The sequence below is a fragment of the Ictalurus furcatus genome, chromosome 17 (assembly GCF_023375685.1).
Source record: "Ictalurus furcatus strain D&B chromosome 17, Billie_1.0, whole genome shotgun sequence".
Taxonomy (NCBI): domain Eukaryota; kingdom Metazoa; phylum Chordata; class Actinopteri; order Siluriformes; family Ictaluridae; genus Ictalurus; species Ictalurus furcatus.
In genome coordinates, this window is record NC_071271.1 from 11,283,200 (window position 1) to 11,309,887 (window position 26,688).

A 26,688-nucleotide genomic window follows, 5' to 3' on the forward strand; every position below is an offset into this window, starting at 1 on the left:
CCTAAATCAACGGTCTAAATTACAGGCCAGTGGACATTTCAAATAATCTACGCTAAATGTCTTCCATGCCTTAACATTTAAAGCTGGATAATCTGACATAATATCGATACGGTGATCAATTATTTATATTTATAATTTCTTACAATTTTTGTACAATTTAATTACTGTGAGTATCATAATATCTTTTTATTACAAACAAAACAACAATTACTCTCAAATGATGGGAAAATCTGTAAAACATTTACATTTAATAATTTTTCAAATTCAGTAAAAATTCTTACCATCAAATCAGCTGCTTCCAATCAGAATTAAATAATTAAATTCGTTCATAGATACATAATATAATAAAACGTTTGTGGACACCTGTCCATCACATCCATATGTGGTTCTTCCCAAACTGTTGCCAAAAAGTTGGACACTTTGTATACATTATATTTAATATACATTTGCTGGCAGTTTGTTGTCTATCATAGAAATGTCTTGAAGTATTATCATATGATACAATAATATCATATCACAGACATTACATTTCAGTACAGAAAGAGCTCTGAGTGACTGCATGACTAGAATCTAAATGTCCCACCAATGATATGACCAATAGGGTCATAAAAACCTAAGGTTATAACCTGGTGCTGTCTGGGTTTGAGGGCTGGTCGGGTGGGAGAAGATGGATGAGAGGAGAGCAAATGCAGTCATTTTCCCCCCGAGTGTCAGGCAGTGGGTAATAGCTGGGTGGTGGTGACAGCTGCATCGTTGTGGAGTAATGACCCCTCCTCTCAACAGGACTGGGTACGTGTTCAGCAAGTGGGAAGTGGAGCCTGTCGCTTGCTATTATCGCACTCAGATGCCTCTATCCCAGCAGAAGAGAGAGAGTCACTGATGCTTGATGCGTGTTGGGGAATAAAGCCTGGTTTATGCTTTGTCAGAGGTGCTTTTGAGAAAATCGCCTGGAACATTCAGGCTGTCTATCAGAAAAGGCGGGCAGGGTAGTAACAGAAAGTAATGACAGGTGAAAGCACACGTTTTGTTGTTGTCTGTTCGACCAAAATGGTGTCATGCTTGAACGAGGAGGTTACAATTTTCTCCATCACCTCATCTAAGGAAGATGATACAGAGCGACACCATTTAAAAAGTGATCGGCAAGATGCTTTAAAAAAAAAAAAAAAAAAAAAAAGGAAAAAAAAAGAAAAAGTAGGTTCAGCTATGTGGCAATAATAGCTTATTAAGTTACCACACTATTAACAAAAATTCCATAAGATACTATACTTATTTGAGGCTGAAAAGTACTTCCACTAATGTCAAGAAATACATAACATGACAGATTAAAAAATATATTTCTAACTGAAACAAACTAAAAATTGTACTGTTTATCAACACTACAAAGCTATTCAGTTGTAAAGTTTAAGTCATTATGATTTGTTTGATTTATAAAGGAAAAACAGTACCGCTTCATGTACACCCTCAATCAACAGTCCATTTGCTGTAGATATAGGCAGCGGCACGGTCCAACATTTCAGTTTCAGAAAGTGAATTTCTGACCTGACTCACCCTCTTCTCTCGGAAATGACTTTCTGACCTTCCTGAAGTGGCTTCTGATGTCGGCTTAGAAAGAAGCCCAAACCAGCAGTGAAGAAATCTCAGGCCCTTATATATGACTGACAGGAGGCAGGATTCCTTACACATTATCAGCTTTATAAACAAAGAGCCTCACTGATAAACACTGTCGCAATAACAGCACAGTCCAACCAAAGCTACTTTGTCAAGAATGCTGTAAAGTTGCAAGCGTAGGCACAACACACACACACACACACATATATATACATACATACACACACATATACACACAGATATATATATATACACACACACACACACACACACACACACACACACAGACACAACGCAGTCTTTTTATTCCTCTTGCTGACATTTCTGCTTTGACGATATATGTCAAAAGGGAGCTTTAAGCTGTTGGTTAATATAGCGGTACTGCTATACTGTCCTGCCAGTACTGGGCAGTGCCACTTACAGTGTGTGACTCCAGCCAGTGTCTGGTAGAAGGTGGGTGTGTCGCTGTCGTCAGTCAGGGTGACACACACTCCGCCAGAGAGCAGCCAGCGGGAGAAGGTGAACGCCTCTTTGTTTTGTAGAAGCCAGTTCTTAAACTTGTCATAATTCACCTTTTCACCCTGCCAGAGAAACACAGGAAGACAGCATCCATCAGTGTGTCCAGTGCATGCATAATTCAGCACGCTGGTTAAAACACTTTAAAACTGCAGCATCACCTCTGCTGGTGTAAAGAAGTAATTAAAAATACTGAATAAACAGGATATTAATTGTTAGTCACCACTGAAGGAAACAAAGGACACATCTTACTGAGGTTGATATTTACTTCAATAAATATACAGTCCCCTCCGAAACTATTGGAACGGCAAGGCCAATTAATTTGTTTGTGCTATACACCAAAGACATTTGGGTTTAAGATCAAAAGATGGAAATGAGATGAGAATTTAGGATTTCAGCTTTTATTTCCTGGTATTTACATATAAACAACATGAAACAGACCTTTTTGTGTCAGACCACCCAATTTTAAGGTGAGCAAAAGTATACGAACAGATAAGTCTTAAGTATTACGTAACTAACACGTAATATTTGGTTGCGTATCCCTTGCTTGCAATAACTGCATCAAGCCTGTGACTCACTGACATCACCAAATTGTTGGTTTCTTCTTTTGTGATGCTTTTCCAGGCTTTTACTGCAATGCATTACCTCCACTCACTGATGAGCTTGTATGTTTTGGATCATGAGCAGATCCATTCTTTCTCCACAATTTGGCCTTTCCATCACTTTGTTAGAGGTTAATGTTGGTTCCAGAACCTTTGTGGCTCATCTCTATATTTCTTTGCGAATTCCATTTTGGCTTGATGATTCGTACTACTTAGGAGAAGTTTGCACCTTGTGTTATGGCCTCTATATTTCTGCTTTCGAAGTATTCTAAGAATGGTGGATTGCGATACCTTCACCCATGCCCTGTGGAGGTTGTTAGTGATGTCACTGACTGTTGTTTTGGCGTTTTCTTCACAGCTCTCACAATGTTTCTGCCATAAGCTGCTGTTGTTTTCCTTGGCCAACCCATTTGCTCAGTACACCAGACGTTTCTTTCTTTTTCGAGACTTGTTCCAAATTGTTGCCCAATGTTTGTGCAATGCCTCTGATTGATTTTCCCTCTTTTCCCAGTTTCAAAATTTTATTTAATTCAATTTTATTTGTATAGTGCTTTGTACAATGGTCATTGTCTCAAAGCAGCTTTACAGAAACATATAAACACAGGATACAGATTTTAAGTGTGTGGCTTAATCCCAACTGAGCAAGACGGTGGTGACGGTGGCAAGGAAAAAAAACTCCCTAAGATGTTAAGAGGAAGAAACCTTGAGAGGAACCAGACTCAGAAGGGAACCCGTCCTCATCTGGATAACAACGGATAGTGTGAAAGTAAAGGAAAGTTCATTATGGGTTTTATATGAATTCTGTACATATATGAAAATGGCTTGCTTTTCACCCATAGACAGTTCTTGATGATCTCCATGTTGGATTATCCTTTTTAACTACAAATGCAGTCTTCACAGGTGAAACTGAAGGCTAAAACCAAGAGCAGATGTTCAGAGCTATTTATTGTTTTTTTTTTTAAAAAAAATCAATCTAAACAGGGCACACCGGGGTAACATGAAACACCCGTCAGTCACATATTCCAATATTTTTGCTCACCTACAAATTGGGTGGTTTGATATAAACTGTACTATGTTCCATGTTGTTGAACACATCTACATATAAATCCCAGGGAATAAAAGCTGAAATTCTAAACAGTCTTTTCATTCATCTTTTGAGGTCAAACCCAAAAGGCTTCAGTCTACAGCAGAAGTTTCAGAGGGGACTGCATAATGTATACTGGTTGATGTTGTTTATTAAAATGTTTATTTAACATTTATGGAAAGAGTCTGCAGTATTAGTGCATTGTGACAGAAATAAAGCTGTTCTATGCCACAGGGGGTGTTTTTAAAACAGAGGACATTTTGTATTTTCTCTGAAACATGACAAGAGGCATTTTTTGTTTTATTCAAGAAAGAGGCTGGTGAAGGAACGACTGTTTATAGCTGCTGTAACATAAGTCATGAGAGGAACAAACTTGATTATTTCCCTATATCAGTACATCACAAAGTGCTTTATTCCTTACAAATAGGGGAGAAACATAACGCTACAGTGCAGTGCATAATAAAAATAAGCAATTAACATCTTACCACACTCATGGAGCATGTACAAAAATTCTGAGCATGTCCAGTACACCTCAATACTGGATCAAGATGACAAGAGGAAAAGATCTATGACTTTGAAATAGAGTTCATCACAGATGCACAGCTTCGCTCAAAAACTGCTCAACTGGCTGGTGTTTCAGTAGAAACAGTGATTAAACACACACACACACACACACACACACACACACACACACACACACACACACGTTCTGATCTCAGAGAAGGAGGGGACACTTGGCAGAGTAGCAAAAGTGACCTTGTTGGCACAAAATGATAAACTGTGTAAACACTGGCACTTTCTCAGTTGGGTGTTACTCTTCAAATGCTCTAGACAGAATAGAGGCTTATGAAAGCTACATAGATGTACTGTGTGCGTGCGTGTGTTTGTGTGTCTATATATATATAGACACACACACACACACACACACACACACACACACACACAGACACAACACAGTCTTTTTATTCCCCTTATATATACATATATACACACTATCGGTCAAAAGTTTAGAGACACTCGACTGAAATGTTTCTCATGATCTTAAAGATCTTTTGATCTGAAGGTGTATGATTAAATGTTTGAAATCGGTGTTGTAGACAAAATATAATCGTGCCGACATATTCATTTCTTTCATTAGATAACTAACATTTCATTTACAAAAGAATTTTTTTAAAATGGACGACTTGGAGCGAAATATTCCGAAAAGCAGCCAATAAGAGTCCAGTGTAGGTGTGAACTCCTTTAATACTGTTTAAAAAGCATCTCAGGGAAATTCCTCAAGAAATCGGTTGAGAAAATGCCAAGAATACATTTCTGGAATTCTAGGTGAAAAGGGGGTCTACTTTGAAGATGCTAAAATATTAAATTATTATTTTTTTATTTTTTTATTTTTTATCACAACACAATTCCCATAGTTCCATTTGTGTTACTCCAGAGTTTTGATGACTATTATTCTTCTAAAAAATGTGTGTGTGTGTGTGTGTGTGTGTAAAAATAATGAATGAGTGCATGCACGCAATCACGCACAAGTTCACTAAGAGAAAAAAAAAGGAGAAAAGAAAAGAGGACTACAGTGAGGAGTCTTTAATTTGCGTTTTGTTGTCTCTCAGCAAGTATATTTCTTGTTTTTGTTTTGGAACATTTGGAGAGCTCGTTCCACCTCCTGCTTTCCTTGTAAACCTCTGGCTGATTTCTTGGCAGTTGCTGATTGGGAGAGCAGGAGTCTCTGCAGCTGCTGAGCCCGAAAGGCAATTTGATGAGGTGATATTGACATGCACTGAAGAATTAAGACCTTGCCTGTTAGAAATCAATCTCAGAGCTAGTGCATCAGTGAGAGACTGTAATCCAGCCTGAAATGCTCTGACCTCTAAGAAGCACTTCCTCAGCGAGGGTGGGACTTCCCCATCTACAGCATGGAGCCTGCTCTCTACTTCCTCTCGCACCACATAACTGCCCGAGTCACTGGCGAACAGGCTGAAGATATCTGAGGACAGAAGATCCAGAAGTGACTAGTCAAAAACAAACAAACAAACAAACAAAAAAACATACACATGCGCACACACACACAGAGCACAATTCTGATCACAAACAGTAGACACATCAATCACAGTTGTCATGGTGGGTCGTTGTGCTGCAGGGGCATCAGCAGGGAGCATTAGACTGCACACCTGCCGAGAAATCCCAGGACTGACATAATACACTTAAATGCCTGACTTCATGTGCTGTTAGAAGCTGCAGATATCTGTGTTTCTTTATGACAGAACAGCCTGCTCAAGCTTATTTTAATAAGAAGGGAGGTTTACAGTAGATATGTGAATATGCTGACTTCAGGCAGGCTGCTATTTTTAAAAAGCATTGTGGCACACCCACTGGGAGCCGCTTGCAACGCAAAACAGCGTTCTATGCAAAACAGCTAAACACATACGCTTCTGCCTTAATAAGAATTTTAATTTTTTTTTAAAAAGGTTCATATAAACCAAACAGTTGTTAATGAAGATATATTTAGGCTACTAAAATATACAGATGTAAAGCTGCTGATTTACATTTGGCTTTTTCCTCATCACGTCCTCTCGTCAACAGCACCAGGCCAACAATGAGGTTGTTGAAGTGTAGCCCTTTTGGTGTGCCTCCAAATGAGTTGTAGATCACCTGTAGGGAATAGAAATTTACAATGGTATATAGACTCTATAACATGTAAAAATGACCAGCAATTTGAAAATATTTATTGGACAATATTCTGTAAATACCATATACAATATAGAAAACATCCCAGGAGTTAGAAGATGAAAGCAGGACACAATTTCACAAGTTTAATTTAACTAATAAATAGTACTCCTTGCATCATTCATCCTCTGTAACTGCTTTATCCTGGTCACGGTGGATCTGGAGTCTATCCTGGGACTGCTGGTGCAAGGCAGGAATACAACGTGGATGGGACACCGATCCATGCACTGTCACACCTAGGGGCAATTTATCGTAGCCAATACCCTTACTGCAGGGGTGGACAAATCCTAAATTTATAGGCATGAATATATTAAACAAGTGAAAGCACCAAAGCAATGCCCAAGTGCCATGCTTTGGTTACCCAGAAAAAGTGGTAACTAATGTAATGTAGCAACATGGTGAGTTATTCATTAATACCAAGCAGTATTATGAATTACCAGGGAACAGAGGACTCAGTGTAGCCATGAAATCAAACAATTTATAATATATTACACTGTGTTTTCTAACAGTCTACGTTATTGCCCAACATGAGATTTGCTGTTCTGTCCTTGCATCAAATGTAAAAAATATTATTCGAGAATAGCTAGCGTCAGCATTTTACACTAACATGTTTAACCCTGAGGTGCCTGCGTGTAGGAGAAGGAGAGTTAAACCACGGCATTGCCCACACTTTTTTTGCTCAGTGTTTTCACATACCTGCATGTTTCTGATTCTGAAAATCTACCGTGTCATCCTGGCATGCTAATTAATCCGCCCCGTTAATATTCTTTGTGCCGACAGCCAGTTTGTGACTCGGTCGACTTGTGCAGCGCAGCACACAGTAGAGCATTCGGAGCGAAAAGCACACGCTAGTTACAGCATGTAGGTCCATCGCACCATAGTGAAGCAAATAAACCAATAAACCAAATGAAAACGTTTGTTGTGCAATAGTCAATACGGAGTAGGGTTTTTTTTTCCCCTCTCTCTGGTTGTTGGACAAGAAGAGGGAAAGAAAACTTTAGTTCCCTCTGCATGAACAGCCTACTGAATGTTCTTTTTAGCCAGGCAACTATGGATTAAAAAACAACCAAAAAGAAACAAACAAAAAAAAAAAAAACAACAACTAATAGCTGAAGACACTAATGAGGCTAGTGATTCATCCACCCCTATGCCAGCATGTTTTTGGGAAGTGGGAGGAATCAGGAGAACTGGAAAGAATGTGAACATGGACAGAACATGCAAATGTCCATACAGAGCATAACCAGAGCTTGAGATTGAATCATGGACGCTGGATCTGTGACTTGGCAAAGCTACAGCTGTGCCATTATGCCCTCCTAATAATAGTACTGAAGTCTCTAATTGGTCCATCTTTGGCATTTACACTCCTACTCATAGTAGAACCATTGTTATGGGTTAACCCTGCCCACATGCCCCAGAGCAGGCGTGGCTGTCTGAGAATACCGTTACTGTAGAACTGCTGTATTAGCGCGAGAGCCCCTGTCCCTTTTATCTTAAAATGTAAATCCCCTCTGCTCATATATTTAAAAAAAATGCTTATAATAATAATAATAATAATAATACATTTCTACCATTGCCACTAACAATAATAACAAATACAAAATAAAAATATTATTAACAAACTTGTAATGAATAGTTTAAAGGTTCGTGATAATGAGGTTTTTGGCGGAGGTGGAGCAGTAGTGCTACACAGCAGTCTCTTAATCGCGAGTGTTCGAATTACTTCACGAGCCGCAGGTAATACGGAAATTTTTAAATTTACACTGCCATGCTATTATAAACGTAGTGAAAGTATAACTCGATTGCCTCTGCATTTCTGTCAATGACATTCAATGTGTTTTTAATCCAAGAAGACCATTCATGACAGTAGCATAGTTTAACACGTCCTCATGTGCTTATTTAATTATTAGTTACCAGAATGTATTAGTTATATATTTAATGACACTTTTTAATGCTTTTAAGTTTTATGGTATGTTTTGGGGAAATGCAAATCGAAGTCCAACTCTCTAACGTGTACGGCATTCATATCTTTGATTTCATCATAGCTAGCACTTTCCTCCATATAATAGAACGTTTACAACATCAACAAAATGGAACATGATTACCATCTCGATTCTCACTGCTTTGTTTGGTAAAATAAAAGTAAACCATATTTAATAATATTATCATCTCCCAAGTCTTCACAGAACCTAGTCGTTACCCAAAAGCAATGTCCAGGAAATGCCCAAGTGCCTAAAAGACAATGAGATTGAGACTGTTTTTCCCTGTCTTTCTCAACTCCTAAAAACATATGCCACATTACCCGTCCCCACATCTACAGCTGAACGGTCAATTTCAAAGTTAAAACGTGAAACACAGACTTCGAAGTCTATGTAATGACCTACTGCTACTTTCAATCGAGCCAATTAACCGTGAGGAAGTCATTAAATTTTTTTTTTTTTTAAAAACACAACAGACAGATGAGTACTGCTTTAAATACAGGCGATTTATTTCAGAAATAATTGTGTGTTTAAATACTGTAAAAAATAAATTTGGTTACGCACATAAAAGTATTCATTCTTTTCTCTATTTTATTTATTTATTTATTTATTTATTCATGTAGCCTTTTTGGTCCTTCCGCTCCTGCCCCAGCAGAGGTCTGTGCAAGCCACTGCTCTGGGACACAGGAAAGGAAGTGTGTAAGTGTGTATATGTATATATGTGTATGTTTTGAGGGGACTGTCCACAGAACTGACTGGAGCTCTGAGCAGGAACTAAAGCAGTTCCTGGAAAGAACAACTGCTTGTTTTGAAATCCCTGTTTGAAAGGGGATTTAGCTGGGTGTTATTAATATATCCAACATTAATAGATACACTACCTCAGAAAGCATATAAAAACAACTGAACATTGCTTTCTTGCTGAAGAAACAACAACAAAAAAAAATCAACCACCACCCAGTGACCTTTAATCACACAACCGCTTGCAGGAAATGATGAATGTGAGCAGTTTATAAGTCTGCTACGACAGAAGGCAGGAAGGTGACAGGATGTGATGGCGTTAATCACCATAGGAATTTAAAAATCAGTAGGATGGTTGGTTTGCTGCCTAGGTGTCACTCGTTCATGCTCATTGATCTCTGTGATTAAATGAGCTGTCCCCATCACCGCCTACTCGTGGACACGCGAGATGTCAACCTGCCTTGTGTCTAGAGGCCAACTGTCCCAAGGATCCTCTTCTCACAGAAGAAGAGGTTTAGCGTGTGAATTATGATAATGATGATGAGTCTTTATTGATCACATATACATTACAGCACAGTGAAATTCTTTTCTTCTCATACACTAGCATGTTAGGAAGTTGGGGTCAGAGCACAGGGTCGACAGAGAGGGTTAAGGGCCTTGCAAGTGGTAGCTTGGCGGTACTGGGGCTTAAACCCCCAACCTTCGATCAGTAACCCAGAGCCTTAAACGCTAAGCCACCAGTGAATACAAGTGTGCAAGATGTTTCAAGAAAGAGTGACCAAGACGTTAAGAAATAAGAAATCTAAAGCTTGTTTACTTTTTGCATTGACAGTTTCTTCTTCTCTTGACCCTGCCATTGTATAAGACATGCTAAACTGATTCATACATCTGAAGGACACACAGAAGCATGCTTGAATCATAGCCCAGCATTAGTGTACTTGTTAACAGAAGACTCTTTTGATAAAGATCATTCCACGCTATCTAGGCTGACATGAACAAGGTTTTGGAAGCAACGCTAAATATATCTCTGCTGCTAGATTATGGCACTCTATTTGGAGCCGAGAGCTTTTTATTTATTTATTTATTTTTAAATAAGCAACAGCTAATATCTCTTCAGCAAAGGATTTTACCATTAGTCCAAAATGAAAGAAGCCCACAGGAAAGATTTAGGGAAATAAACCTGATATGCAGATTTCTCAACTGTTTTCTGTTGCATTGTTCTTCATGGGCCAGTTCAAAAACACAAAAATAAATGATGCTTTTACAAAGTGGTTCCTCTGACAATAATTGACTGTAGCAGGAACTGGAGCCAGCAAGGTACTTGAATAAACACAGTCCTTCCGTTATGCATGATAGATCCATGCAGAACATGTTTCTGAATGCTTGATCCAAAGTCTGAGTGTAAAAACAACAACAAAAAACTTGTAGGATGAGGTAGATGAACTTACATGAGTTTAGAGTAGGCTGAGGCAAAGCCTGTACCTAATGTTGAGAGCTACAATTTACATCTGATCCCACAAAAAAAAAAATCACCACTGTATTGTTTTTACCTAATTTTCCTCCCATTTTAGTTTCATTCCCACTCACTAGCTAGAAGCCTTTATAGTCACGTATACTTTACAGCACGGTGAAATTCTTTTCTTCACATATCGCAGCATGTTAGGAAGTTGGGGTCAGAGTGCAGGTTCAGCCATGACATGGTGCCCCTGGAGCAGATAGGGTTAAAGGCCTTGCTCAAGGGCAACAGTAGCAGCTTGGCGGTGCTGGGGCTTGAACCACCAACCTTCTGATCAGTAACCCAGAGACTTAACCGTTGAGACTGCCTCAAAAAGATGCAAGGTAGCGCTCCTTCATCATACGACAGCTACCAAACGTGGAGCTTGAGGGCTGGCACGTGCTTTCTCCGAAACGTGTCAACCACCCCATCTTGTCCAGCTACTGCTCTTGCTACGTCACAGGACAGCTGAACACTTGGAGGAGCCGCTATCCACCCTCTTTCATGCACATTCAAAGGATCCAACTTGTAATTTCCCAACAGTAATACTTTCATGCTGTGCCACTCAGGAGCCTAAAGATCACTGCATCACATTGTCCTGACCTGTGTGTACAGGACTATATATTATATACACCCCCCCCCCCCCAACCCAAATCCCATTCCCACCTGCTTGCGAAGGAATTCTGACCAATCCCGCCTGCTCCTGCAGTTATTTTTGATTGTATCTGTCTGCAATATTTCTAATAAACTTAAGTAGTTAATAAACTTGGTGCACCCTGTGTTCTCCAGCACAGCCTTTATTTGTCCTGCAAGCTTCACATCTGCCTGCAGCTCCTGCCTGCATGAGAGAGTAATGAAGCTCCCATGACTTTAATGATGCACATTTCTATCCTGAGGTATGCCAAAACAAGGCTATGTATGAATGCGGTTGAAATCTTTTTAGAGGCAGTATCACGTTCCAGCCGTGGTCCTTTCAAGTGTCTGCATACTATAATGCTGCAACATACCATTTCTTTAATTTTAAATGCAAGGGTTGTTCTATGCAGTCAGCATCCTGGCTTTGAAACAGACCGTTTTGTTTACAGACTCCTTCCTCGCTACCACAGAATCATGAGACAGTTTAGGCATCAAGGCTTCTGTTTTGGACACACCTTATGTTTGGTCAGCAAATTCTAAAAAGGAAGTAAAAGTCCCATCTAAACAATAGCGAAGAGAATCCCCCTCGGCATTTTTTTTCTTTCCCTGTTGAACTAAAAACAATGGCATCGTGCCAATGCATCATGCAGTCTGTCTGTAGCTGGCTAGCAACATGACCAACCATGCAGCAGTTTCAGATCTAGTTACAAGCTCATGGGCATTAAGGGATGCAATTTGAAAGTTGAGCATTAGGGATATAAAAGCCTTCCGTCACGGAAAACCGAGTGCTCGCTGTAGTCCTAATGAGGAACATCATTAACTTGCAGATGGCTGTTCAAAGCAAAGTTGGGGGGAAAATACAGGATCTTTAAAAATAACTGAATGATTTTGATTCCAGCTTTCTACCTGAAAGGCATGTCTTCATGGCAAATCCAACATGAACATCAGGATCCGGTCCTGGTATGATACTTAAATGAATAGGACGAGCAAAAACGAATGTCATAGGGAAGACAGCGTTAGAATACCATCTTTCCTGATCAGGAGATGTGGGGGTCAATACTTTTCTAATGATTGAACTGAACTAAAAAATTGAATTGAAAGCTGTATTTTGCTGTTGATGATGGCTAAACCACGGAAAGGGGCTATAAGCAGAACAGTACCATTAGCGTAGGATAACTCATGCAGGAAGTTTGTTATTGACAAAACATTTACAGCAGTGACAAACCAGAAAAGTGGTAGGCTGGCTCCGAGACTGAAAGGAACAAGTGGGCTGGGAAGTCGGAACATTTTTTGGTGGTAGATGTGGTAAGGGCAGAGAAAGCTGTGATTGCGTGTTGGAGCTTAGATTACCTCTGCAACCTTTGGTGGAACGCCGTCTCCCAGAACCTCTTTATAGAAGCACTGTTGGGTCATGTAGGCGGACAGGCCACTGGTCCTCTTAAACGCATCTTTAAGCCGCTTGAGCTCCACATCAGTAACTGTGAACAGACAGACATGTACATTTTGAAGTGTTTCGTCTTTCTGGCATGCACAAAAAAAAAAAACCAAGAACTTAAGACTCTGGGATTTCCCCACCCATTGTTTATGATGTGAATATTAATAAAAGGTGCGATTATTTTCTCGTCATCCATAATGCGTGTTTGTTGTGCACCATGCCAATCTGATTTCCTTAAAACCTGTTATTAAATGTAGAGAGGTGTTAATAGGCTTAGTTTTTCTTTCCAGATAAGATAACAAAAGATACCACACCAGGCCTGACTTTGAAAACGCAAACTGCTGAAAGGTCAGTGCTATCAGCGTGGCATTCTGAAGGCACCGAGAGTACAGGCGTAACCTCGAGTCAGCAAATTTGTCTTAATTGCACAAGCATACATGCACACTCGCACAAGCACACACACACAATCTTTTACAGCTCCACATTCCCGTAACTGCTCACTACAAGACTTTTACTGAAGTACAAAGAGTTTGAATGTAGGTAATGCCACAGCCATCCATGGCCAGGAGACTATGGCGCTAAACTGGCCATTCATTCTGGGTGGTATACTCTTGCTCTCTCTCCGTCAATCAGTGTGACACTAAGCAATTGTGGGCATCTGTGAGCTCATGTATGCGGATGAGGGCAGACAAAGCTTTCCTGTGTGTGTGTTCAGAGCGTGAGAAGCAGGCGGATGGTTTTACATGTCTCCGGGTTAGCGGAGAGCTGGCTAATACATGGGAACTGGGAGATGACCAAAATCGGGGAAAAAATGAAGAACAAAAGGGAATCACGTACTGCATCATACAATGTGTGGCATGACAAACTCGATCATGCCTTCCTGATAGCTGTGTTATGGACTTTCCAATGTACAACCATTCTGAGGTTAAAGCGACTTGTTTGGAAAGAAGAATGTCTTGGTGCTAAATGTACAAAATCCTAAATGATGGCAATGCAGAGCATTAAAACGATCCCAATCAATCCCAGCATAATAGACAAAAGTGCTCACTTTTCTCACATCCTTAACCAACCTGCACATTATATGTTATAGAAGAGCCCTTGAACTGCTAGCACGCTCATTCTAGAGCAGTTGTAGTATTTTCCACTTCAGTGAGCAGCAAAACGATTCTGTGTCTGACGCTGTGAAGGCTGTTGTTCTCGCCTGACCTGGACTAGACAAGCCTCGGAAAGTTAACGAGAAGTTGAACAAGAGGAAATCATATCGAGTCATATTCTTACTCCCTATACTGTAACTTTTCAGAGGGAGACAAACAAAAGGATGGACTGATCCATAGTTATGTCTGAGCTGACCACTGGAGCTGCAGTCTGCCTCAAGAGGTACTGACTCTGACTCTTAATTCCATTAATTCGGTTCACTTCATAAATAATCATAAAACGCCATTTATTACTGACAAGAAGCTCGAGCCGCTCAAATCATCTGCTAAAAATATCATCTCCGACCTGCCAAACATTAACCATCTTTTATGACAGGAATGTGGGTATACTATTCTGTGCTCTGGTGGCATGAGGCAATTAAATATTCATGAATTTAAAGCGGAGAAGAGAATAAAATTGCCTGTGAGCTTATATAAATGGCTCAGGGTCAATCAAGGGCTACAAAGATACCAAGTTTATCCACAGATATCTCCCATTTCAAAGGTCTGAAGCCACAGATCAGTTCTGTCTGCTAAAGAAAGGAGAGATAGCACGTTCTTAAAATACATAACTCTCACTCTCTCACACATATACACACACACACACACACACACACACACACACACACACACTATGAGGAAACCATTTTCCAGTCAGGCAGGTCTATTTAGAGTTGTAAAGTTGTGAATATTACTGCATCTGCTATGCAGAATTAGATTTTAATTCAAAAGCATGACATCTGATTATTTGGGGTAAAAACATCATCAAGTGGATCCCATCCATACATCCATCCCGCTTATCCTACACAGGGTCATGCAGGAGCCTGGAGCATATTCCAGGGAACTCGGGGCACAAGATGGGAGACACCCTGATTGGGGTACCAACCCATCGCAGGGCACAATCACACACACGACAGACATTTTGGAAAATGAGAATCAGCCTAGAATGCGAGTCTTTGGACTGGGGGAGGAAACCGGAGTACCCGGAAGAACCCCCGGAGCATGGCGAGAACATGCAAGCTCGTTCGATTCGAACCCTCCAACCCCGGAGGTGCGAGGCAAACATGCTAACCACTAAGCCACCGTAACCCCCTTCAAGTGGATCCAATTCTTTAAAAAAATTTTTTTTATAATAATCATGTAGAACCGAGATGGGACCAACGTTGCTTTCACATTCACACTGAAAAAAAAAGAAGAAGAAAAAAAAACAGTTAAAGTGTGAGGGTGTGAGGGAATTGTTGCAGTTCTCAAGTCATTAACGGTCAATTAAATAGTATGCTCTGGCAAATTTCCAGGCAGCGCTTTGTGGAAACGCTTAAGTGCTAAGCAAATCATGAGACTAGTTTCCATGACAGATTATTCTGAGACTGAGAGACTGCAGCTACTTCTGTATGCATGAAGAAGGAAAAAAAACCCCAAAAACCACACGCCTAAGTGAGACCCTCAGTAATTTCTGTATCTGATCACTCCCTGCGTGTACAGATGAAACTCGTCACATACGAGTAAAACACCAGAGCCCAAAGTCAGGAACATCTGAAAGAGAGAAATGAGTAGCTGGCTCAAGTGTCTGCACTATCCGCAATATTATTAATGAGCAATAATGCTATATGCTAAACAGACAGCTTGAAATATAAACCTTAGAACCGATGCACTAATGACAACTGCCTTACTCGTCTTACTGAAAAGAGCATTATTAAAATATTAGTCTTGTTCTTAGTCCTTTAAAGATTTCTCCTAATTAGGCTCACATGGAACACTGGAGCGGAGTGTGGCTTGTTAACGTTCTGGAAAAAATGAGAAGAAAATGTAAAAAGGATTCCCGCTGGGGCCTCGGATGACATTTCGTCACTTTGAAATGACAGCCGGAGCAACACACCCACATAAACTAACTACAGGCTTTTCTGTCCCTTTGATTTCTTCTGCCTCCTTCCAGTATCAAAGATTTCCAGTACTGAAGGCAGAAAGCTAAATCCATAATATTCAGGATTATTTCTTCGACTTGAGCCTTCAGGATGCTTTGCGTTTGCTGTTGCAAACTAATTCCAGCTTTCTCCTACTCAGAACCGTGACCTACTTTCCCCAATATTCCCAGCTCCTTAAATGAAGGACTTGTAAGCAGAACCTGTAATTCCATGCTCAGCTCGAATTACAAGCATGTTACATGAAGAAACATGAACTAGGATCCAGCAGTAGCGTAACTATGTTCAGCCAGGCAATGTGTAATTCCCCAGGGTGTTCGAGTTTTTTTTGTGTTCGTGTGCATTCACGGTACAACAAAATGGTTACAGTGCTGTGGGAGGTGAGATGATGTACAGTTACAAAATGAGAGGGTATTGTATTGTATTGTAATACAGACATGCTGTAGCTCTCCAGACAGACAGCATTGTCTTACCAACAGCACAGCTGAGGCACTGCAGTAGGGATGGACGATATGGACTTAAAACTATATCACGATATTTTCTGGTATTTATTGCGATAACGATATCAGTGACAATATAAATATAATACCGTGCACCACTGTTTTTGGCTACAAGTGACAGCTGCATGCAGTCTCGAGAGCCTCAGAAACACAAACATTAATCTAAGATTAAAACTGATTTTCTGTAACTGAACCAGTTCCAGATTGTAGATGTAGCTCCTGGTTTAGCGATAAACTCCTCCTCAGCTTCACGTCTGCCTTCTGCTGTACTTGTCTTTGCTCTGCACGTGAGCTGTGAACGGGTCTCAGACCGTCGCACACAGAAATACATCAACTAGGCTTTATCGTTATTATTGCGGGAAGACTAGTTCTTATTGTGGGAGAATTTCTACCCGTATATCGCAAACGATAAGATGTCGCCCATCCCAAACCTCTGCAAAATGTGGGACACTGTCACTCCAAGTAAGCAGCAAACACTGATATTCATGAAAATGAAACTCAATACAATTCATGACCTTGTATTACAAAGTCTATCTATGGGAAGTTTTGAGATATGGGGCATCAGTGTTTTTCACTTTCCAGCTCACAAACCTCTACATATATATTTGTAGTTCAGCAAGGCCTAGACTTCAAAGGATACATTATCAAAATTCTGAGACAATTAGAAAGTAAGGCTGTGCCATATCGTATTGCCATGCTATACCGGTACAATTCCTCCCCATGATAAGAACTGCTCATCCCGTAATACTGACAATATAGTTGATGACGGGTTTATGCCCCGCAACGTGGGATCTCGCACGTAGAACGAGAACAAGCACGGCGGAAGGCGGATGTTCGATTACAAATCCTGTGAGCATTAATCTTTGCATTTTCATAGAAATTTTAATTCATGAACAAAATTCATATTCTATTTTTTAGCCTAATTAATTGGCATAGTTTAGTATTTGATGATGGTCAGGATTAAGTTTGACCATTTTTGGATTAATGCTTGTGTTTGCACGGCTCTCGAGACCGTATGCCGATCTGACTCGTGGCCAAAAAGATAGTGTTGAATGTTGAACTGTTTTCGTATTGTCATTTATATCGCTACCGCAAAAACTACCAGGAAAAAAAAATTAGATTAGAGTTTTAAGTCTAAATCGCCCATCCCTATAGAAAGTCTATTTTTGAACACTGATCAAACACGGATAGAACAGTATGGGTTTATAAGATTAAACACATTACGGTTCTATCTATTTGCTCGTCATTAAGCCGTTACTTAATCTAAAAAAAATATTCAGATTTTTCCTCTGATATACAGTCTAGCATTTTCTGCTGATTTCAGACCAATACCTTTTAAAAATGATACTTTAAGATGTAGGGGGCATGGTGGCTTTGTGGTTAGCACATTTGCTTCCGGGGTTTGGGGGTTCGAATCCCGGGTGTTTCCGAGTTCGCATGTTCTCCCCGTGCTTCAGGGGTTTCCTCCGAGTACTGCGGTTTCCTCCCCAGTCCAAAAACATGCTTTGTAGGCTAACTGACATTTCCAAATTGTCCGTAGTGTGTGAATGGAAGTGTGAATGTGTGATCTTGTGTTCTGGGATGAGTTGGCACCCTGTCCAGGGGTCCCTCGCCTTGTGCCCCGATATTCCCTGGGATAGGCTCCTGTCTTTAAAAAAAAGCATGGATAAATGAAATGGATTTGAAGATGCAGAGCCTGTCCTGGGAACACTGGGAATGAGACGGGAATACATCCTGGATGGGACGACAGTCCATTGCAGAGCACCATGCACACGCACGTTCACACCTGGTGGCAATTTGGACTCACCAATCCACCTACTGGCATGATTTTGAACACATCTGATTTATTAAGCATATTAAGCCTAGCTAATATTGAACACCAGTATTTGCTGAAGTTAGCTACAGTTACTGATGGTAACTCCAATCTGTTCCGTATGAGCACAGTAATCACTCGCCCCAAACTGAATCGAAGTTTCTAAACCATGTGAACTGATATATATAAATCAGGATGGTATTAGGATGGTAAGAATATGCAGTGCAGCTCAGGTTAAAGCTCAGTGTACTTGCTTTTCACTCTTCGACCATTTATATTTTCTCTCTCCTTCATAAGATAGATGTGTGATGATCTATAACGGCATAATAATAACCAATTAATAAGCTTTGCCTATTTGTTCATGCAATTTATCAACTGCTGCGGAGATTAAATCTAAAAAAATGACGCATCATTAGGCTTGAGACGTTGATTATAAGATACAGTGTTCAGTGAGGGGGTTTTGTCCAAAAGTAATTAAATAAACCAAACCCTTTAATCATCCACAATAGAAAACATTTGGCAATGTATTCCAATGCTTCATTAAGTTCATGCTGCTTGAGTGTCTTGTCTGTAAAAATGAAAATAGAATGAATTAAATAAGTAAATCCCATTACAGCAATGCCATGCTGAATGAATACTGTGTAATGATGATGATCTAATAAAAGTTCGCCTTCCTCATTCTAACTGATCAAATATTACCTGGTGATTCAGAGTCATATAGCAGGTGGTGCGATTATGTGCTCTCCTCATGTGTTGAAGCATCGGTGCAATGTTATTAGACATAGAGTTTGCTCACAAATGTCAGACTTCGCTTTACACTGGCTGAATGGTGGAATAACAGCTGAGTAACGACTTTTTTCAACTTATCTGTGACATTTCCTAATGCATTATCTCCGTCATTGTCAATAGTAAACAAAGTAATGGTAATGGTAAATGGTCTGCACTTATATAGCGCTTTTTAATTTTTTTTTACCTTGGTGGTTCTACAAAGCGCTTTACACTGATTCTCATTCACCCATTCACACACCAACGGTAGCAGAGCTGCGATGCAAGGCGCTAGCTTGCCATCGGGAGCAACTTGGTGTTCAGTGTCTTACCCAAGGACACATGTGGAGTCATGTGGGCCGGGAATCGAACTGCCAACCCTACGATTAGCAAACAACCCTGTTCTACCACTAGAACCACAGCCGCCCAAAACCATCCTCGTACAGTCAAGGATCAGTACAAAAACTGGTTTGCAGGTGTAATGCCAACACACACACACACACACACACACACACACACACACACACACTCTTCCAAATGCTAGTGTACTCACTAAAATGAACAGCTTGCTTTTACTTTTGGCTAATGGGTATCAGCAACTTGATTGGCCAGATTTTTTTCCTAGGGTTCAAACAGAATAGAAGCAATCAAGACAGTCACTGTCTACCTAATTTTTAACATCACTAGCTACAATATATGCTTTCTGTTGTTAATTACTAATTTGCAGAACTTTTACACGCTGTTCACTGTAAGACCACTTCGCTCCACATACTGAGCCTTAAGCTGCGTCCGAATATCCTTACTACCCTACTATACAGTAGGCAAAAAGCAGTACGCCCAAGGATTCGTATGACTGTTCATTATTCAGAAAACAGTAGGTGAGAAATGATAATGAGTCTTTATTGGTCACAGCACAGTGAAATTCTTTTTCTTCACATACCAGGACGTTGCCAGGAAGTTGGGGTCAGAGTGCAGGGTCAGCCATAATACAGCGCCCCTGGAGAAGAGAGGGTTAAGGGCCTTGCACAACAGTTGCAGCTTGGCAGCAGCAGGGCTTGAACCCACAACCTTCTTATCAGTAACCCAGAGCCTTAACCGCCAAGCCACCACTGCCTCGTGCCTTTTATACCCGGATGACCTAGTGCTGGACACGAGGCTATCCCATAAGGCAGAGCTTCTCAACCTTTTGTAACTAAAGCCCCCCAAAGCTTCCCCTATCATGTGGCACGCCCCATCACCCCCCCATATTGGAGGACACCAGGTATAATGATTATCTATTCTATATAAAATCTATCTATATATAAAACTTAATCTATAATCTGTTTTTGATAGACAGATAAAAAAAAATTTGCTTTTGTGTTATTGTACATTTCTTTAATTACTTTTCATAACTTAAGATTTTTTAAAATAATTTTTATGACTTTATAAAACTATATAACACAGGTATGGAACATGAATGATCAAAAATGTCTCTGAGCACTATAACTACTTTGAACAAGAGAACTAGGCTGTAATAACGTGTATTATTTTACATGTAAAACATGTTGCATTACATTTGTCTTGCATTCTAAAAACATTCGCATAAGAATGATGTAAATTGGGACGAAGGGCGCGTCTCATTATCCATGACGTTGTTAAATCTCCAGCTCTCAGCCGCTCACCGAACAGAGCAGACGCAGAGAGAGGTGTGAGTCCAGCGGGAAAGCAAGACCTCGCGCTTGCAGGACAGTACTGGCCACATTTGGAAAGTTGCTAAGGTTTGTCCAAAAAGTGGTTAGATTTGTCGTTGGGCGCTTTTTTGGCAAAAAGGGGTCTGAAAAGTCGATAAGTTGGCAACACTGGTCTACACTGACAGCGAGATAAAAGGCAGGCTGAGATCCGCCTCTCAACAGCAAAAATAAAATACAGAGGGAGAGGGAATGCGGGGTTTTTCATTTATGGACACTCTATTTGAAAAGCAATAAAATATACAGAGGATCCAAATGATGCCCTGTCTGTGTTTTTTATCATGAAAACAATTTGCGCCCCCCTTCCGTTCTCTCTGCGCCCACCCGGGTTGAGAACCACTGCCATAACGCAACGGGACTGGTGCGGAAGAGCTGTCAGAATCAAAAATGGTGGAAGGCAGCACGTCACCTCTTCTTAAGTTGTAGGGCACATGACAATGCCAACATGGCGGATGTAGTACGTCCGGATTGTATTCATGCTACACACTTATACTGATCAGTACGTGCTATATCAAAGGCCGAGCGGTCGGTACTGAATCGAATGCAGTAGGTACTGTCACAGTAAAAAACTGCAACATAAATAAATAAATAAATACCCCCAATGATGAAGTACAAGACAGCACCACTGAACGCCAAAGTAAGGAGGACGAAGAGTGTTGAGGACGTAGTGGTCAGTGTACAGCAAGGCAGTCGTCACGTCACGTCACTTTGACGCCAATGTAAATCTGAGTGCAAGAGACAAACAGGATGCAAATAAATGCAAACCAACATCACACTGATTATTCAAGGTGAGGGCTAGAGGGAAGCGTCTGTCCTCTGGACTGCAAACGTCAGACTGATATCCACCTCTGCTGACACCAACCACATCTCTGACACAAGATCTTCAGGTGCACAGTTATTTACATCAGACCTTAAAGATTCCTTCAAATACACAGGTTAGGTCACACAGGGCTCGATGCAAATGTGTTTCGTTCTGGGAAAATACGTCACGTTTGCGGTTACTCAGTTCTGGAAAATGACACACACACAAAAAAGTTGAACCTTGTGTTTAAGAACCCATAAATATATTTCACCAAAATTATGCGGAAATGTATTATTTACTATTTAACCTTCACTACGCTATCTCTAAATACACTATATATCACACTGCATAAGGAGCCAGTTTAACAAGTACAGCATTAAAAAGTCAATCTGTCTAATGATGACTAAACCATGCTAGCTCAGTTTATAATCAGAATATTTAAATGTGATTTCCTCCCTTTTCTCTTTTGGGAATAACCAGACTTTAAAGTGCGATAAATACACTACATGGCCAAAAGTTTGTGGATATTCAGTTCAATTCAATTCCATTTTATTTGTATAGCACTTTTTACAACGGTCATTGCCTCAAAGCAACTTTACAGAAATATATATAAACACAGGATACAGATTTTAAGCGTGTGAATTTATCCCTATTGAGCAAGCCGGTAGCGACGGTGGCAAGGAAAAACTCTCCAAGATGATAAGTGGAAGAAACTTTGAGAGGAACCAGACTCAGAAGGGAACCCATCCTCATCTGGGTAACAACAGATAGTGTGAAAGTAAAAGAAAGTTCATTATGGTTTGTACATGTAGTCTTTGTTGAACTAGTCCACTGTTCACCAAAGGAGACCTGAGTGCAAATCTGCATGTGGTAATTGCAGTCCCAAGGCCATGTCCCAAGGCCCACATATGGATATGTCACCCATATGTGGGCCTTAGACAAACTGTTACCACGAAGTTAGAAGAACACAATTGTATAGGGTGCCTTTATATGTTCCAGCATGATAATGCCCCTGTGCACAATGCGAGCTCCATGAAGACACGGTTTGCCAAGGCTGGAGTGGAAGAACTCGAGTGACCTGAACAGAGCCCTCACCTCAACCCCACTGAACACCTTTGGGATGAACTGGAACACCGACTGCACCCCACATTAGTGCCTGATCTCACGAATGCTCTTGTGGATGAAAGGACAAATCCCCACAGCCATCTAGTGGAAAGCCTTCACAGATGAGTGGAGGTTATTATAACGGCAAAGGAGGGATTAAATGGAATGGGATATTTATGGAAAGACATCACGGAGTCAGTTCAAGAAAGACTGCAGTATATTTTATATATACACATACATACATACACACACATATATACATACATACATACATACATACATACATATATATATTTATATTTAAGAAGAGTTAAAAATATACAATGTGCTTAAAGTGCTAAAAATCAGACAGTTGGATCAGGACATTATGATATACCACAATATCAGTTCCACGCTCTAATAATTTAAGGCCAGCAGGCCTGACATCTCTAATCTGCTCGAGACACACCATCATTATGCAAATATAGGTACACATTTTTAGATTTGTTACCATTCTTCGGACCAAGCAGATAAGCTGCTGGCTTTTGGTTCTTCATTCTTTTAGTAGATGATGGTTACGGGGTGGATCTTGTACAGAAGTCTCTGGCACTCTGATATGTGATATACTATATAATCGTGTGCATCACTCATTCAGGAACACAGCGATCCAATGCTGAGAGACATTTTCTGGTCCTCTGAAATATTTGGTCAGTCAATGTGTGATGTTCACAGACAGAGCTCGCACATGAACACAGTACACTAATTATCACAAAGCTAATCACAGTTACAGCTGTGATATTTCGACTCGGTTGATAAGATCACGGTTCTCAGACCTTTTGCAGCCAGGAATCCTTTCCAGAATAAAAGAACTTCAACAAGCTCCATTATGATCACAGCAGAGATGTAATTTTATGCACATTGGTACAAATATGTATTATATAATAATATATAACAATAAATATTATTATTATATTGAACTTGCCAGATGTAGATCTAAAACATCTACATATTTATTAAAATTGCATAAATGTTCAAATTAAAAAAGATTTATTATCATAATAACCACAATATGTCAAATTATGTCATAGTGTGCTTTTCTATCACAATATCGATATTACAGAGTGTACTAAAATTCTCCACACAAAGGGGAAATGAACACTTTTTAGCAAAATGTCTTACAAAATTATTCATATTTAGTTTATGCCTTAAAAAGAACGTTTATATATATATATATGTACACACACACAAACAGACTATATGCGCACACACACACACACACACACACACATACTTATAGCCTTTAAGAATGCCTTAAGAAGAAGGTATTGAAATCATTCTCATGGCTGGATGGGGAAGGTGTCACAAGCTTGTGATGGACTTTAACAGAAAACATGGCACATTACACGCACGACACTGTCAACAAACTTATTAACAAATTCGAAAAGACAGGAAGTGGACGTCCATGAACATCCACTGATAAAGGCACAACTGACGTGGTGCTGGCAAACTGTACACAGTCCCCTACGTATGGAGACTTTTGGGACAATGTGTTTATTGTCATACCGCCCTGCCTTGGTCATCTCCACAACCATCAAAACAGTCAGCGCCCCACTGGAAACACATCACAGACCGCACTTTGAGAAGCATGGAGTAAGAGGATGTGGATCAGTATCTGGCATCGGCTGATACTCAAAGCTCTAATGTGAATTTTAAAAAAATGGGATCACTCTATGATAACAACAACAACCAGTTCATGTCGAGGACCATGGTGCTCACAAAACCAAAACAACAGAACAATCATCACACGCACTCCACTTATGTGTGATCACAAGGCGTACCTCGCTCACTAGTGATGAGTAAATGTCATCCTGATTAATTAATGACAGTGGATCAGAGGAAGGAGAGATCACAGGGTAGTAACTGTATCTGCCTCGATCTGTGCTGAAGGGTCAGAGTTCACATGACTCCCAGGTGCTAAAACAAACTGGCATTACAAACACACCATCATTTAAAGGCAGGCTGTGGCAAGGAAACACAGGCTGCCATGTGATCATCCAGAGGCGTGCTGCTATACAGCTGGCTCGGTTTTATCTGGAGGAGCTTTCATATCAGATGGGAGATTTTAACGCCGAGCACACGGAGCTTTCAGAAACAACAAACCTCTAGACAAAAAAAACAAAGTGGACACACTTGACTCTCCTAACAACAATGCGTTATTGTTATTCTTTCTTTTCAGAGACAGTCCCTCTGCCACCAAGTTAAGCACCATAACGCTAGTAGTTATTCGCTGACTCGCTGTAAGCTTAAACGAGTCATGTTACCTGTCCAGCACCGCTGACAATCACCCGGTAAATCTCGTTAACATAGCGGCGCTGCCTTTGAGTTGAGGTCCCAGGCTAGGCAGCTAATGCTAACCAGGCAGAGGTACACAAGCAGTCGCAATCTGTGATTAATCGCAGCGCGTGAGCGGTTACCTCTTCTGACGGCCTCGTCATAGGAAAGGAAGCCTATCCGCGACTCTTTGGCCCCCATGTTGCCCTCATTTCAGTGTGTAAGGACTGTCGGGCGCGGGAGTCCGGTGCCTGTTGCCTTTTCTCTCCGCACACACAGCCAGCGTCCGTCCGCTCAGGTGTAGCGGGGTCTAAAGAGTAGTTTTGTGTTGTTAACGTGTGACGCGCCTCCGCTCCGTGCCGACGCCTCCATTCTAGGTCACGTGATCTCGGCTGATGTCGCAATGCCGCCTGACTCCCTGCGTCAGCGCACTATATTATTTATTACATAATGCGCGTTCACACCCTATGTAGTGCACTACGTGTACACACGAAGTTATTTTGGATACAGCACCTGAAAAATCACCTGATAGTAACGCGGGTTGGTTTTTCCTGTAAGTGTTGTTGATAGAGCACCTGAACCGCAGATACTGTCAAGTTTTAATGGATTTATATATATATATATATATATATATATATATATATAAGATAACGACTAAGCCATGTTGGATTCGGTTTTAGACTAGGACTGTGGAAATATTTGTAATCGTGTGATTTTCTTAGAGTGAACCACTGGATTTATCGCAGTAGTTACCATGTTAGTTACCATACCATTAATCTTGTACAGTTTTCCTGTGTAATTTAAATAAATAAATAAACAAACAAACAAATAATAATAACAAGGACACCTTATAATACCATTAATCTTCTACTGCCAGAACAGTTTTCCTGTGTAATTTAAATAAACAAACAATCAAACAAATAATAATAACCAGTACACCTTATGATACCATTAATCCAGTACAATCCAAGTTCCAGCTACATAATTTATATCCTCATGGCTCCAAAAGTGAGTCCTGGGACACACGAAGGTTTGTGAAGCAAAAACTAGGGGGTTGAAGACAAATCGAAACTTTAACTAGATCGGTAAAGTTCGTGACGACAAACTTTGATGTTGGCCTGACAAAGCCAGTCTGAAAGTTTGAAACTGTTACATAAGCTTGAAGACAGTTTGAAGTTGAAAGAAAAAAGACAGATAGACAGAAAGACAGATAGACAGACAGTTACTGGTAGAAGGATAGATGACAAATTAAGTGATACAAGTAGAAAGTCAGATGGAGTGAGAGAGTGACATAAGTAGATAGATGGAGAGAGTGTGTTATTGGTAGAAACAGAAGTAGTGAGCGAATGATACAGGTATATTGATAGAAAAAAAATATGGAGGGAGAGAGAGAGAAAGAGAGGGCTATTGGTAGATTGATAGAGAGATGGATGGATAGAGTGTGACATTGATAGAGAGGCAGATGAAGTGAGAGTCTCTGTTACAGGTACATTGACAGAGTTAGAGGGAGAGAAGAGGGACTTGCGCACACAGGTGTGTGAGAGTTTTGGGTCTCCTAATAAAACAGCAGAACAGGAATAACATAAAAGCAAATATAAAACTAACAGCACTTTTTTATGTTATACAACCTCAATTCCCAAAAAGTTGGGACGCTGTGTAAAATGTAAATAAAAACAGAATGCAATGGCTTGCAAATCTCATAAACCCATATTATTCACAATAGAACATAGAAAACATATCA

At 40.3% G+C, this 26,688-nt stretch overlaps 1 protein-coding gene across 2 annotated transcripts in view; it reads right to left on the reverse strand.

Annotated features, from left to right (window-relative positions):
• Positions 1-25,324, reverse strand: part of usp32 (ubiquitin specific peptidase 32) — a 45,049-nt gene extending 19,725 nt beyond the window's left edge. For both annotated transcript variants that reach the window (XM_053646331.1, XM_053646330.1), the window contains exons 1-5: positions 25,091-25,324; positions 12,730-12,857; positions 6,354-6,459; positions 5,676-5,794; positions 2,030-2,189 (exon numbers count right to left, since the gene is read on the reverse strand). In XM_053646331.1, the coding sequence (XP_053502306.1) occupies positions 2,030-2,189; positions 5,676-5,794; positions 6,354-6,459; positions 12,730-12,857; positions 25,091-25,148 (571 nt within the window). In that variant the 5' untranslated portion in view covers positions 25,149-25,324. The remainder of the gene's footprint in view (positions 1-2,029; positions 2,190-5,675; positions 5,795-6,353; positions 6,460-12,729; positions 12,858-25,090) is intronic.
• Between the last annotated feature and the right edge of the window lie 1,364 nt (positions 25,325-26,688).